We start from the raw sequence: 17122 nt of genomic DNA on the forward strand, positions 1-17122 counted from the left end.
ACTAACCTGCCAGGCACTGGTACAATAGTGGTGTGACCATTATGGGAATAACCAAATGCTTTCTAATTTGATTTGAGGCTTGCTCCAAAGGAAAGAATTCTTACCTAGTACTATAAACATGGTCCAAAGTGCTGTGGATAATTGATTGATAAATAAAACACTGATTGGCCAGTAACCAGGCAGGAAGTATAGGCGGGACTAGCAGAGAGGAGAATTGAGAGAACAGGAAGGCAGAAAAAAGGAGACGCCAGCCTGCCATCCAGGGAGCATCATGTAGAAGCAGCAGGTAAAGCCACAGAACACATGGTGACATATAAATTAACAGAAATGGGCTGAGTATAAGAGTAAGAGCTAGACAATGGTAGGCCTGAGCTAATGGCCAAGCAGTTTAAATAATATAAGCATCTATATGTTTATTTTATAAGTGGGCTAAGGGACTACTGGGGATTGGTGGAACCTAGAGAGAAAAACTCTAGCAACACCAAAGTCCATGGCTAAGCAGGTCATAGGCCCCAGGGAGTGACCTGCTGCTGTTGTGTTGCCAAATGGACATGTTGTCAAACAGCCTTCTAAACATTTATGATTATACACGTAGATGAGCATTGCTCTCAACCTTGACTAGGGAAGGATACAGTGGACAGACATCTATGGGTCAAGGTGCTGAAAATAAATGACTGGTAAGTGCTTAGCTCTCAATGAGACAATTATAACAACGTGTGTGCGTGTGTGCGCGCACGCGCGTGTGTGCACACACACACACACACACACACACACATAGAGTGAGAGGTGGGGGACTACTCAGGGAACATCATGGAAGAGGGAGCAGAAAAGATGTAAGAACCAGAGGAGGGGGAGGAGTGTCTTTGAAGTTCTGTCTGTAAGCTATGACGGCCATTGACCTCATGAATTCATAGCAACTACGGTTATCTGCACAAGCCAGAGACACGATCCAGCCAGTCAATGTTCCATCTCGGGCAAGAGAGGGCCTCATGAGGCTCCCCACTCCTAGCTGAGGAGTCATTGCCCATTGATGGCTGCTGGAATTAGGGGGAATCATTTCTCTTCAGAGATGGAAACATGGACAAAGTTTTTCTATAGCTACACCACTTTCCTGTAAAGAGTTGAAGCTTTCTTTTTTTAAGGCTGGAAAATCCCAATCAAACCCAGCCCAAATCAACAGATAATTAATTGAAGAGTGTGTAGTAAAGATCTTAGGTAGCTAAGGCTATTGATTCATGCAGAGAAATTAATTGATCTGAAAGACTGCAGAGCAGGCCATTAATATAAAATATGCCAGCATTGTCTCTTACAGGAGGCTACAGATGTCTGAATTCTATAGCAGTGCCAACAGAAATTAAATGCAAGCCACATAGCGATTTTTAAACATTCTAGTAGATATAAGCTTCAAAAAACAAGGCAGAGCTGGCAAGGTGACTTAGTGGGTAAGGGCCCTGGCCACCAAGCCTGACCGTTGAGTTTGATTCCCAGGACCCAGATGATGGAGAGATGACTGACTCCCACAAGTTGTTCTCTGGCACTCAAGAGCATACACAAACACAGAGAGACAGACAGACAGACACACACACACACACACACACACACACACACACACACACAATATGGCAGGTGTACATGCCCCCATCAAAAAGAAAACCTACATAATCTTCTCATACTTGAAAACAAATAGATAAAATAAAAAATAGAAAGAAGTAAAATTAATTTTCATAGTATGCTTTACTTAGCATTAAAACATCTGACGCATTTCAGCAAATCAATATTAAAAATAGCTAATGAGGCACTTATCTTTTTCTTGTACCATCTTCAGAACTTCAATAGATGTGATACTTTTCTTGGAAATATGTAATCTAACTTTTACAAAATCTACAATTGAAAAACTAGACCAACAAGCCCACACTTCATCATTTTCTGCATTTGCTTGGTTAGGTGGGGCAGAACCTCTTCATGACAGGCTTTCCAGTTCTCTCACTGAGTGGGTGCAGTGCCCACCGTTGCTCCTAGGTGGACATGATGATGGGTGAAATTGTCAATGCTGGGACTGTGGGCTCCCACAAGAAAAAAAAAGCTGAACGCCAAAAGAGCGCTTGTTTAGTCTTTGTGACAAAAAAATAATAATTGTATTCATATATTGAATTGATCATATTGGTAAGTTTTAGAGTTTTATTTTTGTTTTGCTTTTTATTTCATTTTTTGCTCCCGTCTGATCAATTTCATTGGAAGAGCCCTTTCTTTGATGGCGAACACTCTGTAACTATGTGTGCGTTGGTGGGTGAGGGGCGGGGCATGCTGACATTGCGAGTCACTACAAACAAAACGCAAGCAGCCATTGGCTGTCCACTGCCATGTCCCCTCCGGGTCCAGCTTCTGGGTTTAGCATCACGCTCTCAGGTTTTGGCAGAGACATGGGTTCTGATAGAGAACACGGCAGCAAGACTTTTCCGACCGAATGGTTTGCTGTGGGTATCTGTGGAGGCCTGGGTAAGGGCGGTGGAGTCGAATTCCGTGAAGAACAGGAAGCCAGACAACCCCTCTGGCTCCAGGCTGGGTCCCAGGTCCAGTGAGTCTGTGTCCTGGGCTCCGCCTTCTCATACCCTCCAGGCCTTGGAATGGCTGAGCCTGGTGGAGCCTCGGATTCTCTTATTACTCTTTTTGTTGGTGTTTCGATCTGGGGCAGGGAGAGACTGCTCTAGCTCCCTTTTCTTGAGGTCCCAATCTGGGTCCCGCTCATCAAGCAACAGCCCTCTCTGGCGGTGGTCCCGGCATTCTGCTTCTGCCCTACAAAGAGACGAGTCTGTGAGCGTGGTAGAAGGAGCCTGGCCAGCGCCGCCACCGACCTTGCTTCCTGAACACTACACACAGCGCAGGCCATTCATGGTCTAGTTAGGACGGTAGGAGGCCAAGTTCACACATGTCCAAGTGCACATGCGTTAAATTCCAAACCTTCCAACGTCTGGACTCAGATCCCAGAGGAACTACCTGAAGATGGAAGAGGCCTGGATGTGATTAATCTTCAAAGACTGCTAGAAGGAGGGGCTGCTTATTGTTAAAGTGCCCACATTTCCAGAACAATCTTCATGTGATTGGGAAGCTGTTCCTTTTAATTGTGTTTTGTTTTGGTTTGGTTTGGTTTTGGTTTTTCAAGACAGGGTTTCTCTGTGTAGCTTTGTGCCTTTCCTGGAACTCACTCTGTAGCCCAGGCTGGCCTCGAACTCACAGAGATCCGCCTGCCTCTGCCTCCTAAGTGCTGGGATTAAAGGCGTGCGCCACCACCGCCTGGCTGTTTCTTTTAACTCTACTTTCCTGACTATTAAAGGAACACATGTTCGTTGTTTAAGATTTTAAAGTATGCCCTGCCACGTATGCAATACCAACACCCAGGAGAATGAGGCAGGAGGATTGCTGCAGGTTCAAGGCTAACCTCTGCTGTATAGTAAGCTCCATGCCAGCCTGGGCTACAGGTGAAATCCTGTCTCAATCAACCAATCAATTAATTAAGTAAATTGGAAGTGCAAGAAGTAAATGCCAATTGCATAATTGTACGTATAGGTAAATTAAGTAAAAAATAGCCTAAGAGTGTACATCCTCACAATGTGAACTGTGAAGAAATTCAGTGGTCTTGTCTAGTATCATAAAGCCTTTGATCCCACTACAGGAAACCCAATTGCCACATCCTCTATTGTATGAGTGACTTTGCTAGCCAGTCTGTTTCAGCTCATCAATCCCATGATGAGTTCAGCATTGGCTTCTTGCCCAACTAACTACGGTCCTCCGCCCACCCATTTTAGCTTGCAAGGCTCCTGGCTGTGATCACCCAGGCAGCCAGGGCGTTCAGCCCTCCATACACCCTCCACATCTTCTTATGCACACTGGACTGATGCACATTTCCAACACCCAGATCAACAGGTTTTCTCTCTCCTCCCTTGGCCAGATCTTCACCCTATTTGCAGGACCGGACTAATTACACCCACATCCAGAATTCTTTCCTCTGATTCCTCTAGCAACAGAAAGGAAGTAAGTTTTTGGTGGGAAGTGGTAGGTAGACGTGATTCACATGTGATGCAGCTGACGTTTATTTTTGTCTGCTCAGCATTGTCTGCCTGATTTCCCTGGTGGTGCCCACTCCATTTTAGATAACTGGACCAAATGTCATGTGCATCCAGTCACTATGGAGGGGCTAAGATTACTCAGAAAAATCCAGAGAAAGCCAAGGACAAGACTCTGAGGGATTCTAGCATTTGAAAGATACCCAAGGGAAAAGACCGACGGGACCAGGCTGTAATCCTCACTCTCGGGACAGGGAGGCAAAGCTGGGTTGTACAGTGAGGCTTTGACCAAAAAAAAAAAAATTAAATGAAGGAAAAAAGGGAGAGAGGGAGAAAGGGATGAAGGAAAGAGGAAAAGGGAGGAAGAAGAGGGTGAAAAGAGAGGGAGGAGGAGGAAGGAAAATGCAAGAAGATTGACTATGGGTGAAGAGGGGAGCATTGTGTTAGCAACAGGGAGTTCATGATTATTCCTATGAGGAATGTGTCAGTGCAGCAATGGGGAAGACTTCCAAAGTGAGCGCGAGATGAGGAAGGAGAACCAGCTCTGTAGATCAACTCCAGAGCTTAGGAGCCTGGGGGAGAAGAGAAAGCAGCCGGAGGGACCTCTGGGTCTGTTCATTTGGTTAGTAAGATCTACATGAACGTGTTCACAGACTATAAGGGGGGGGGGGGTAGAGATGACTAGCAATCCAAGAGGAAGTGGAGACTAAACAAAGGATAACACAGGGGTGGCTTCCTTATAGAAGACATGAAGATTCTAGAGCAGTGGTTCTCAACCTGTGGCTTGTGACCCCTTGAGGGGTTGAACAACCCTTTCACTGGAGCTGCCTAAGACCATCAGAAAACAGGTATTTACATTCCAATTCCTAACAGTAGCAAAATTACAGTTATGAAGTAGCAACGAAAAGAATTTTATGGTTGGGGAATCACCACAACAAGAGGAACCATGTTAAAAGGCCGCAGTGTTAGGAAGGTTGAGGACCACTGTCCCAGATGGAGGAACACCATGACACAGAAAGCATGGGAAGGTGAGGTGAACTGATGTAGGGATTTGTAAGACCTGGAAGTACAGTGGGGGGCGGCCTTTGAAAAGTGTGTTCCTTCCTGAATTCAGGTAGAAAGTGTGCCCTCTGAGAAACAGTTGAGGTGGGCTTATATAGAAGTAGACATCTGTAGTTCCCTGCCAATATTCATCTACTTATTTCTGGGCCTTTCTTTAGCCGGTCAAGCCCAGGAGTGGAGAGTGTAGAAATGTCAAGTCCAACAGAAACCCAGACAAATGGCTAACTATGGTGCCCATTAGCATACCAAAGAGCATGCTGGCTTCCAGGCTCTCTCAACCTTACAAATACCTGTTACAAAGTCCATGCTGGCATTCTGGAGCTTCTCAGCTCTTCTCACCCCACCCCCAACCCTAAACTTCTCCAGCTCACGGGCATCCTTTCCCCCAACTTCTCGTTCCTATAAGCCCTGTCATTTCAGCCATGCTATCTCTTGGCTCACTCTTGGCTCTTGGTCCTCTTGGCTCTCTCTCCCCTTTACTGTCTCTGATGGGTAATGTCGTTCTGTATGCTGTGAATATGTGTTGCTCTGATTGGTTGATAAATAAAGCTGTTTGGCCAATGGTGAGGCAGAATAAGGTTAGGAGGGACATTCCAACTAGAGAGGAGGAAGGAGAAAGGGAGAACAGAGAAGATGCTGCCAACCACTGCCATGAGAAGCAAGATGTAAAGATGCCAGTAATCCAAAAGCCACATGGCAAAGTATAGATTTATAGAAATGGGTTAATTTAGATGTAAAAGCTAGCTAGCAAGAAGCCTGAGCCATTAGGCCATAGAGTTCACAATTAATATAAGCCTCTGTGTGTTCATTTGGGTCTGAGCGACTGTGGGCCATGGGAGCTGGGTGGGACCAAGAAAACTTTCAGCCACACTGTCTCTGTTCCTCTCTCGCTTTCTTCTCATGACCCAGTCCATTCTACTGGCCATGTTTAGTCTACTACTTTGCACTGGAATGCCCCTGGCTGTACTCTCCCTCATCTCTACAATAAAAACCTTCTCTTCAACCATCCCTCGGAGCAGTCATGTCCTCAATTTATAGATCTGGTGCTGAAGCCCACTTTATACAAGAGATCTATCCACAGCTGGGGATGCTAGGTCATAAGGGTCTAAAAATTATGAATAGAGGCAAGGAAGATGTGGGATACCATACCACGGTATCCAGATGGCAGGGGAATTAGTGATTCCCCCTCACAGGTGATAGGTTGGGAAAGAAAAATGTTGAACAACAGGAGTTTCAGATTCAGATACCTGTGTGGGGACCTGAGAAGTAATAAGATCAAGGGAGCCATGTCACATAGCAGGGTGTTAGATCTGTAGGAAACTCAATGAGGAATGCCTGCTGGTGCTCAGGGCCATGGCACACAAAGGTCCTGAGTGTAACACCTAGAACTGGGGAAAAGAGTTTGTGAACTGGACTCATACCTTGCCTCTTTCCAGATCCCTATTTGTGATCTGTGATATTTTAAATGGTGACACTATTTCCAAGGTAGGGTCTCTGAGATTGTTGCCAATCTCAGCTGAGGCAACAGTTTTACTAGTTTAACTTTTACGGGGATGGAAGTGTTGGAGATTGAACCCAGGGGCCTCACATGGGCTAAGCAGGCACTCCATTTACTAAGCTACATTCCCTAAATCTTATTTTACTTTTTCTTTGAGACTAATTTGCCCAGACTGACCTTGAACTCACTCTATAGCCCAGGCAGGCCTTGCATTTACAATTTCACTGGCTCAGACCCCTGAGCAGCTGCTATTTTAGGCCTAAGCCACCATCCTGGCCTAGTTTAACATTTGGACCATAACTGTATTTGAAGCTCACAAGAGACAGCCCACGGTCACTGTTCTCTACCACAAACTGGCATTACTTCCAGGTTTTCTATCTCATCTTCCTTCCCAAGCAACCATGTTCAGACCAGGCTATTCAACTTTTCCTCGTATGAATCACTTGTTGACCCAAATTATAGGTTCATATATCTCATTTCCATTCCTCTCAAGGCTATAACTGCAAAGAACAGAATTAGTACTTAATTATATCCAACTGCTTAACTTAGTAAATAAATGAATGAATATTTGACAAGTTCTAGTTGTGTTAGGGGAGTCATACATGAATGTAGACGGGTCTTAAAAAACAGAAGTCTAATTCATTTGCCTCATGAGGTATGGCGGGGAGGGCGTTATGTGTATGTGTTTGTGTGCGTGTGTATAAGGAGGTCAGAGATCGATGTAGTGTATCATCTCCTCACATTTCGGGACAGGATTTCTCACGGGATTTACAGCTTGCAGTTCTGTCCTGGGATCCTTCGGTGTCTGAACTCTCAAACTAGAGCTACCGATGTGGCCATTGTGACTGCTTGTACATGGGTTCTGAGGTTCCAAACTCAGGACCTCTTGTTCGTGTGGCGAGCACCTCACTGACTGAACCGTCTCCACAGCCTCTGCTGCACTGAAGTGTGAGGAGACTGAGGGTCAGGAGGCCGGTTTAGCTCCTACAGAGTCATACAGGTAACTCGAGTACCTTTCAGAAGCCCAAGAGTGGCCATGAGGCTTAGGCTGTGTCCCATCCCCGAACTTAATGTCCAGCTCTTATTAGAGATAATTTTTGTAGGATCTAAAGCAAAAGATCAATGTGCTTTTCACCCTCAAGTTGTCGTTCTAATAAAATTATTAAAATTTTAAATATTAAAATCAAGTTAAAAATTATTATAGAGGCTAGAAAGATGGCTCATTCTGATAAGAACAGTGGCTTTTTTTTTATGCAGAGGATCTTCTCTTCCTAGCCCACATGGCTGCTTACAGCAGTTGGTAGCTCCAGTTTCAGGGGATCTGGCATCTTCTTTTGGCACATACATACATCCAGGCAAAAACCTCATACACGTAAAATAAAAGTAAATAATCATTTAAAAAAATTATGATACCAGCCAATTGGTTCAGGGGTTCCCAACCTGTAGGTCAGGACTCCCTTGGGGTCGCATATCAGAAATCCTGCATATCAGATATTTATATTATGGTTCATAATAGCAGCAAAATTACAGTTATGAAGTAACAATGAAATAAGTTTATGGTTGGAGATCACCAAAACATGAGGAACTGTCATGAAGAGTCTAAGCACTAGGAAGGTTGAGAACCACTGGGTTAGATCTCTTTGTTTTGTTTTTATTTCCCTAAGATTGGTCAGTGGACAAAAACTCCACCACAGGCTCCTTCCCATCGCTGGGAAAACACAGTACTTACTTCTCCAGGAAGTCCACACAGGCTTTCTGCCCATAGATCTGTGCGATCCTCTTGGGTGTATCTCCAAAGAAGTCAGCAGCATCAATGGCAGCGTGCAGTGCGTGGAGAGTTTTGAGTACATTCAGATGGCCTGACTCAGCTGCAAAGTGAGCTGCGGTCCAGCCCACATCAGTCACCAAGCAGGGTCTGGCTCCATATTGTATCAGGAGATGTATCACTTCCATTTGCCCTTAGATATACCACGGAGAAAAAAACATGGAGTTAAGATACAAATGTCCCCAGTGGCCTGAGGCCAGGAGCAGTCTAGACAGTACAGATGCAGGAGGAAACTGGCCCTCGGGGTACCTCTACCTTGTTATCATCATTCTTCTTCCTGGGAGGCAGTTCCCCATCCTCCTTCCATGGAGACCTGAGCCCTCTAAGAACTTCCTGTATTCTTTCTAGGACAGTCCTGCTTTCTGTGTACTGTCCCAGGCCTGACTCGAGTCCTTCCCATCTACGCACTGGCAAGCCTCGCTGCTTCTGCAGCTGCAATATATTCCTTGCTTGTTTATTTTAATTATTTATTTTGTAGAACTTGGGGTTGAAGCCAGGGCCCCACATGTCCTATGCAAGTTCTCTACCGCTGAGTTACAGTCCTTAGAACTCTCCCTTACTTTTTATTTTGAGAGCGGGTCTAGTTAAGTTGCAAAGACTGGCCTTGAACTTATTCTGTACCCCCAAACAGGTCTTGAATGCTCTGCTCCATTCATAAATAGCCAAAAATGGGAAACAACCTAGATTCCCTCAACAGAAGAATAGATAAAGGAAACGGGGTCCATTTACACAATGGAATATTACTCAGCTGTTAAAAAATGGCATTGTGAAATTTTCAGGGAAATGGATGGAACTAAAATAAAATCATCTTGAGTGAGGTCACCCAGACTCACAAAGATGAATATGGCATGTATTCACTTATATGTGGGTATCAGCTATGAAGTTAATGATAACTGAGCTGTAATCCATAGAATCACAGAGGTTAGATATAGAGTAAGGGACAAGAGGGAACAGATAGATTTCCTTAGGAAAGGTAAATAGAATAGACAGTTGTGGATGGATGTGGGGGGCTAGAATGGAAGGATCAAGTGGGGAGGGGGGTGTGGGAGGAATACAGAGAGAGACAGTGGAAATTAAGGGACATTTAAGGGGTAGTATGGTGGAGATGTTGAGCCAGTGCCTACACAGCGCCTTCACCCTATGTTCCAGCATCTTTGGTACGGTAAGGTACTCTTCACGCTCTCCAAAGAGACATGAACACCAAGCCAGCCACAAACCCTGTATCTACAACAGTGTCCTATCTGAAAGATATGCTGAGGCAATGGTGGCACAAAGCCTATGGGAGTCACCAACCCATACCTGATTCAACTTAAAGCCCACTCCATGAGATACAACCCTTACCGGACAGTGTTGTGGAATATTATTTTACAATGTGTTACATTTTTTCATGCTGTGGAACATTTTTTTAATGATGCAAAGATATGTTGCTTTCTTTTATGTTGCATTTGTTTAACTTTGTGAAGCTGTGCTGCTTTGCCTGTCTAAAATATCTGACTGGTCTAATAAAGAGCTGAACAGTCAATAGTAAGGAAGGAGAAAGGACAGGCAGGGCTGGCAGGCAGAGAGCCTATATAGAAGGAGAAATCTGGGAAGGGGATCAAGGAATAAGAAAAGGAGAGAGGACACTAGGGGCCAGCTACCCAGCTACACAGTAAACCATGGAGTAAGACATAAAGAAAGGTATATAGAATAGAGAAAGATTAAAAACACAGAGGCAAAAGGTAGATTGAATAATTTAAGTTAAGGAAAGCTGGCTAGAAACAAACTAAGCTAAGGCCAGGCATTTGTAAGTAAGAATAATCCAGCCAGGCAGTGGCGGCGCACGCCTTTAATCCCAGCACTCAGGAGGCAGAGGCAGGCGGATCTCTGTGAGTTCGAGGCCAGCCTGGTCTACAGAGCGAGATCCAGGAATGCGCAAAGCTACACAGAGAAACCCTGTCTCGAAAAACCAAAAAAAAAAGAATAATCCTGCGTGTGTGTGTGTGTGTGTGTGTGTGTGTGTGTGTGTGTGTGTATGATTTATTTGGGAGCTGGGTGTCAGGCCCCTAAAAGAGAAAAGAGCAAAAACAACTAACAGCACAGTGGTTGGGTGACCAAGAAGCTGAGACTAGACAGCCCAGGGACCTAGGGTAAAAGGTAGCACTTACACTTGCTGGCAGAGAGAAAAATCTGTTTTCTTCAAAAGAGTGACACCGAGTGTATCAGCCACCCTAGGATAGGCCTCGTGTTCAGGAGTAGAGTATCTTTTGTGTGTGTGCTTTTATTGGCTATAACTTGGTATTCTTCTTTTTTTCTTTTTAGGTATGGTTTTACTTGTTTTCCTGGTTTGGGGGGGGGGGTATTGTTGTTGTATTGGTTTTGTTTGTTATTTGTTTTTCAATATAGGGTTTCTCTGTGTAACCCTGGATGTCCTGGAACTAGCTCTATAGACCAAGCTGGCTTGAACTCAGAGATCCATTTGCCTCTGCCTCCTGAGTGCTGGATTAAAGGAGGGAGCAGGGAGAGGATCTAGAAGGACTTGGAAGAGAGGAATAATATTATTAAATATACTTAAATAACAAAAATGTAGTAAAACATCAAAAATACATAAACTAAGCCGGGTGGTGGTGGTGCACGCCTTTAATCCCAGCACTCGGAAGGCAGAGCCAGGCGGATCTCTGTGAGTTCGAGGCCAGCCTGGGCTACCAAGTGAGTTCCAGGAAAGGCGCAAAGCTACACAGAGAAACCCTGTCTCGAAAAACCAAAAAAAAAAAAAAAAAATACATAAACTAAATTTTTAGAATAAAAAATTTTTAAAACTTGTGTTGATGAGATAGCTCATCATTCAAGTCTGGTGCCATGAACCAGAGCTTTTTTTTTTTTTTTTTTTTTTTTTTTGGTTTTTCAAGATAGGGTTTCTCTGTGTAGTTTTGGTGCCTGCCCTGGATCTCACTCTGTAGACCAGGCTGGCCTTGAACTCACAGAGATCCGCCTGGTTCTGCCTCCCGAGTGCTGGGATTAAAGGTGTGTGCCACCACCACCCAGCCAGAGCTTAAAGTAAAACAGAACCATCTCCTGAAAGTTGTCCTCTGACTTCCACTGTACACCATGGCATACACACACACACACACACACACACACACACACACACACACACCCCTACACACCCCTACACACACAATCATGTACAAACACACACTAGCAAAACTAATTACAATCAGTAAATTGAGCACCCTTAGAATACAGCTGTCACAGTTTAAGAGCACAGGCTTTCTAATCGGACAGATGTGCGTTCATTCTCCAATAAGTAATACCTTGGGTAAGAAACAAATGCTCAATGCCCTCATTTGCAAATTAGGGCTACACCATTGGTCTCACCAAATCCGTGAGGAGTATGAATAAACTCCCAGACACGAAGCACCCAGCACAATATCCAGCACACAGCAAGTGTTCCCTAAGTGGTCATCTGATACAGTTACTAATGCTCCCTACACAGATTTCTGCAGAAACACCCCAACCAAGGTTTTTGCAGCTGGTTTTACTTTCTGCCTAGTCCCTCTCCCCACAAGAGAGAAGACACAAATAATTGACAAGCAAAGTTGTCTCTAGTACTATTTTCCCTAATGTCATTTGGTGGTGTTTATTACTAGAGACTTTTCTTTTTAAAAAGTTTAATTTACGTGTGTGTTTGTGTGCACATGTGCTCATGCACATGTCTGTAGGTGCCCCACAGGCAGAAGGTGTTGGTTGTCCTGCAGCTGGAGTTAGAGGTGGATGTGGTGCTGGGACAAAACTTGGTCCTTGTACGAGCAGTGAGCATTCCTAACTGCTGAGCCATCTATCCAGCAGCAATTTCCAGAGACTTTGACTGAGTTTTGTCACTAACTTCTGGTCATATACCTGGGATGTGCTAGGAGGGGGCGGGGATTCATCTTCATGATGCTCTATGCATGCAGTCATGACGACAGAGGACTAATTGAGAGCATATTTAGAGCCTCATCATGTTATCTAACTCCCCATCAAAGAACTCTAGTACAGCATTACTGCTCCCATTGTGTAGAAGAATGAGTGCCCAAAACATTAAATAACATCGCCCAGGGGCTGTGACTAGTAAGGGTCAATGCCAGGTGAAATGGTCCATGTAGCATTAACGAAATGTCCATCCCACTCTGACACAGACTGATGCCCTCATGAAGGTGGGCCAGGAGGAACGGGTCTACGGAGTCATTGTCTACTCACCTCTGATTGCAGCCCAGTGGAGAGGCGTCCTGTCATTCCAGTCCACGTCCTTGTAGTTTGGGTCACAGAGACCTTTCTTCAGAATCTTCTTCACTGAATTGCAGTCCCCTGCTGCCACGGCCTGGTGGAGCTTTGTCATGTCTGATATTTTCGACAGTTCCATTACAGAATCTGCCCAAGATACAGGCCATTTAGGAAATTCCATACAATCCTTCACCCCAAGCAAGGGCTCCCTAGGTTTCTGCATCAGTGACTTGCTTTCCTGTCTTGTGGATTTGCATCTAAACTTTGTGTGTGTGTGTGTGTGTGTGTGTGTGTGTGTGTGTGTGTGTGTGTGTTTTCTGCTGTGTAGATACCTAACTCTCAGCAACTGTGGATAGCATCCACCATTCTGCAAACCCCAAACTACTGATGGCCTCTACTGTACCCAGAATTATCTCTAAAGTAATAGACTGGCACTTTACAGTGTCCCCTCCACCCATCTCCCAGTGTGACTTTTCTGCTCCTACTTCAGGGTTCTGTTAGTTTTATACTACCTTGAGTTGGTTGTGGAGTTCGGCATCTTGTCTTTCTAGTATAGAAGCATCCAGAGATGCTGTGGGGCCAGTGACAATCTGCATGAACAGTTTGAACTGGATGACTGGATCTGGCATAAGGGATCCATGGAAATTAAAAGCTATTGCCACACCACATGAGGAATACAGCTCACCAACACATAACTAAAACAGCTAAAAATTGTTATTGATGTATGCCACAGGGTATCTGGGGAGATGGCACTGTCAGTAATGTGGCTTTTTTCTCAGGCATGAAGACCTAAATTCAGATCCCCAGAACTCCCATACAAAGCTGGGCATGGTGGCTCATGGTTGTAATCCCAGCGTGGGAAATAGAAATAGGCAATCCCCGAGGCTCCCTTGCCAGGCGGTCTGACCTGCTTGGTGATGTTCCAGGCCAGTGAGAGACCCTATCCCAAACAAAAGATGGGAGACTGTGAGAACCAACACCCAAAGTTGTTCTCTGAACTCTACACACACATGCACACCTCCACACACACAGCTCTCCTCTCACACACTCATACACATGCACATGCACACATACACAAAATACTGTACCATGGGTCACCAGTGCACATACTGTAATCTACAAACCCTTATGCGTCCGTCCCTGATTTTTAGTTTAGGGGACTTAGGAAATGAAAACTGTTTTCACTGTCAGATTAAAATGTCACCAGCCTTGTTCACTCTGTTGTCACTTACCCTGTGGTTTAAAGGCAATGGTAGAGAAAACTGCTGATGCCTGGACACACAAAAAAGATGCCGTCAGCAAACTGCTATGCATCACACTTATAGGAGAGCACCGCCTCCAGGTACAATTTGGAGTGCATTTATTGAATCCTTTACCCCTGAGTATACGGCTTAGCAAATGTGATTGTAAAATTGTAGTGCCCACGCTACTACCCATTCACCATGTCGGATTGAGGGGCTGAAGATTAAAACAGAGACCAGACAGTGGGTCATTGTCTAAGTAGAATGTCCTTTACTGAAGGAGGGAAGCGGCCTTAAATACAGGCTTACAGCACAGTGGGAGAACCTGGAGGGCAGAAGTTCGCTACAGATGTTTTACATTCTTGCATCCTAGCTGTTTACACCAAATATGCAGGATACACAAACAAGGAACCTCCGGTAAGCTGTTCTGGAGGAAGGAAATCAGCAGGGAATTAGCATAGGGAGGACATCTGATGAAGGTCAGCAAGCAAGGCAACAGCTACACAAGGAACGGGGGTCAGGGCCCAACATAAAATGAAATGTGCCAACATGAGGGGATCTCCATCACCCATGGACCAGCCTCTCCATAGGACAAGCACAGGATGTTGCAAGACGGAGCACAGGTGAAGAGAGCCATTGGAGGCAGGCCAGTGGGTTCTAATGGTGTATCGCAGGCACATGGACATCATTTCAGATGCTACATGGCAGCAAATCTTTGAGACATCACCACTTGTGGGGTTCTGATGTAGATCCAGAGAAGAAAACCCATGATTATCCAAAAAGGCTACAATTACGTTTCCCTGTCCAACTTGACAAATGTCTGAAATCACCGTTTCTTTATATACATCCATCAAAACATGGCAGTGAATGCCAAAGCTGCTATAAAGATCCAGCTGACCCCAGTTACGGTAGCTGTTAAAGGGATTCTGGGAACAGAGAGCACGCCAACATCATTCTTTACATTTTTTTGTTATTGTGGAAAACGTGATTACTTTTTACGAAAATATTTCTTATTGTGCTGTTAGCTTTCTTTAATTCTATGAGAAATTTAATTCATGAAACTACTTTAACATGTTTCTAGATATACCATTTTTTTTGGTCAACTTGACACACAGGGAAGGAAGTTGAACTGAGGAATTTGCCTTCATCAAATTTGCCCTCAGATGTGGGAGGGCTCAGTCCACTGTGGGCAATGCCATCTCTGGACAGGTGGTCTTGGGTTGTATAAGAAAGCAAGCAAGCAAGCAAGCAAGCAAGCCAATAAACACTCCTCTATGATCTTTGCTTTAGGTCCTATCTCCAGGGTCCTGCCATCACCGAGGAAGATCAGGGCAGGAACCCAAGGCAGGACCCTGGAGGAACAGCAGTTTACTGCAACCTCCTCCCTCAAGTTGTTTGGGGTCAGTGTTTTTATCACAAGATAAGCATAACTAGGACTCTTATGGAATGGGTTTATTAGAATTCCCATCAATGAATTCATCCCACTTTAAGATATTCTGTTTGAGGGCTAGAGAAATGGGTCAATGGTTAAGAGCACATGCTGTTCCTCCAGGGGACCAGAGTTCTTCTCCCAGAACCTACGTCAGGCAGCTCACAACCACCTATAATTTCAGCTCTAGGGGATCAAAGGTCTCTAACATTTGGTTCTAAAACCCACACGCCCCTCCAAAATGGGAGCTAATTTTTAACTTTGTATGCTGGTAATATTGATAGATATAATCTAAATAAACGAAAGCCCTTTGGGTGACGTTTAAAAGATTCTGAGCTCTAAAGTCTTGAGAAATGCTGATATGAACACATGAGGACTAGAGGCAGGAAACTGGAGTGGGCAGTTGCTTGAACTTGTGCCCACTGGGGATGCCCTCGATCTCAAGATTCAAGCTGAGAACTGGAAAGCCAGAGTCTACCTTCCAAACTGTCATCACGAGCAGCTCCAGAGTTTGTTAGAAATGCAAATTATTGGGCTCCATACCTACCTACTGAACCTGAAACTCTGGGGCAGGGACCAAGGATCCTGGCGTGGCATCTGATGCATAATCGAATGTGAGAACAACCCTAGAGTCCGAGGATCAGAGCAGTAAACATAATTCAAATGTAGTGTCAGGGGACAAGAAAAAGAGCCAGTCACTAAGACGGGGAAGTAAACAGAGCTGTCCTGTCAGAGCTCTAGGTTGGATCCTAAAGAGATGAATAAGAGTCGTTTTCGTGACTGTCAGTGGAGGATCCTGGGACTAGGAGCTCACACTGCACAGGGTAAGAGCTTCCGACATCAATGTGTAGACCAGGGTGTGGGGCGTTTACCCAACCACCCCCACAGGTCCCCAAAGTTTTCTTGAGTGCGAGCAGCAGGAAATATTAGATGGAAGGATTTATTGCGGAGAATCTTGCGGAGATAAACAGATAGAAAATAAAGGATAGCCTCGAGAGGGCCTGGAACCTATTCCAACGGGCCCTGACTGTCTCTGCCCCAGGGTTTTTATAGAGACGCCAAGGGGTGGAGCAAAAGACCTCCTCCCCCAGCACAGCCAAGTGCAGACCATCTCAGACACCTGCACTTAGGCCCGTGGTCTAATCATCCTCTATGCGGACCTGCTGGGTAAAGCCACGAGGAACCCGAGAACGGGCTCCCACACCAGGGCTCAACAATCTTTTTCTACAAAGGATCAGACAGCAAATCACTTTTGCTCGGAGGGACCAAGCAAGGCTACTTCATAGGAACTTAAAAGCTGCTTCTATAACAATGGGAATTCCTGCTCCACCCTTTTTTCTATGTGCCTCGCGTGAATGTGCCGTCTACTTGGTATCCAGCACCCACCAGCTGGAGGCATTCTCGGGACAAAGAGGACAGGTGTGAGGAGGGAGCAGCTGGTCAGTGAGAAGGTCAGGCGTCTTTCAGCCCCAGGGCTGACAATCCTCTGGAGACCTCATTCCTCCCTGGGTTGGCAATCTCAACAGCTAGCCAGTGTTGAACTACCTGCACTTGGACCATTGACGGGCTATGTAAGGATGTAATGTTAAAATCCAGCTGTTGCTGCTCAGGCCACAATGCTTTTCAGACACACCTTTCACAGATACCTTCAGGCTTCCTACAGAGATGCTTGCGTCTGTGAGTCCCTAGCTAACATAGTTTCAGATGTCTGGATCGCTCATCTGGGTCAGTGAGTTTACGTCAAAAGTGGACACACATCCTGCT

General features: G+C 45.1%; 1 protein-coding gene across 1 annotated transcript; it reads right to left on the reverse strand.

The window, feature by feature from the left end:
* Positions 1-2603: 2603 nt before the first annotated feature.
* Ankrd66 (ankyrin repeat domain 66) lies at positions 2604-15939 on the reverse strand. The gene is made up of 4 exons (XM_059281642.1): positions 15906-15939; positions 12665-12835; positions 8351-8579; positions 2604-2793 (listed from the first exon to the last, which is right to left on the reverse strand). Exons 2-4 carry the CDS (start codon positions 12825-12827, stop codon positions 2604-2606), a joined length of 582 nt encoding a protein of 193 aa, XP_059137625.1. The 5' UTR covers positions 12828-12835; positions 15906-15939.
* Positions 15940-17122: the final 1183 nt, after the last annotated feature.

Source organism: Peromyscus eremicus, chromosome 16_21 (assembly GCF_949786415.1).
Source record: "Peromyscus eremicus chromosome 16_21, PerEre_H2_v1, whole genome shotgun sequence".
NCBI lineage: Eukaryota > Metazoa > Chordata > Mammalia > Rodentia > Cricetidae > Peromyscus > Peromyscus eremicus.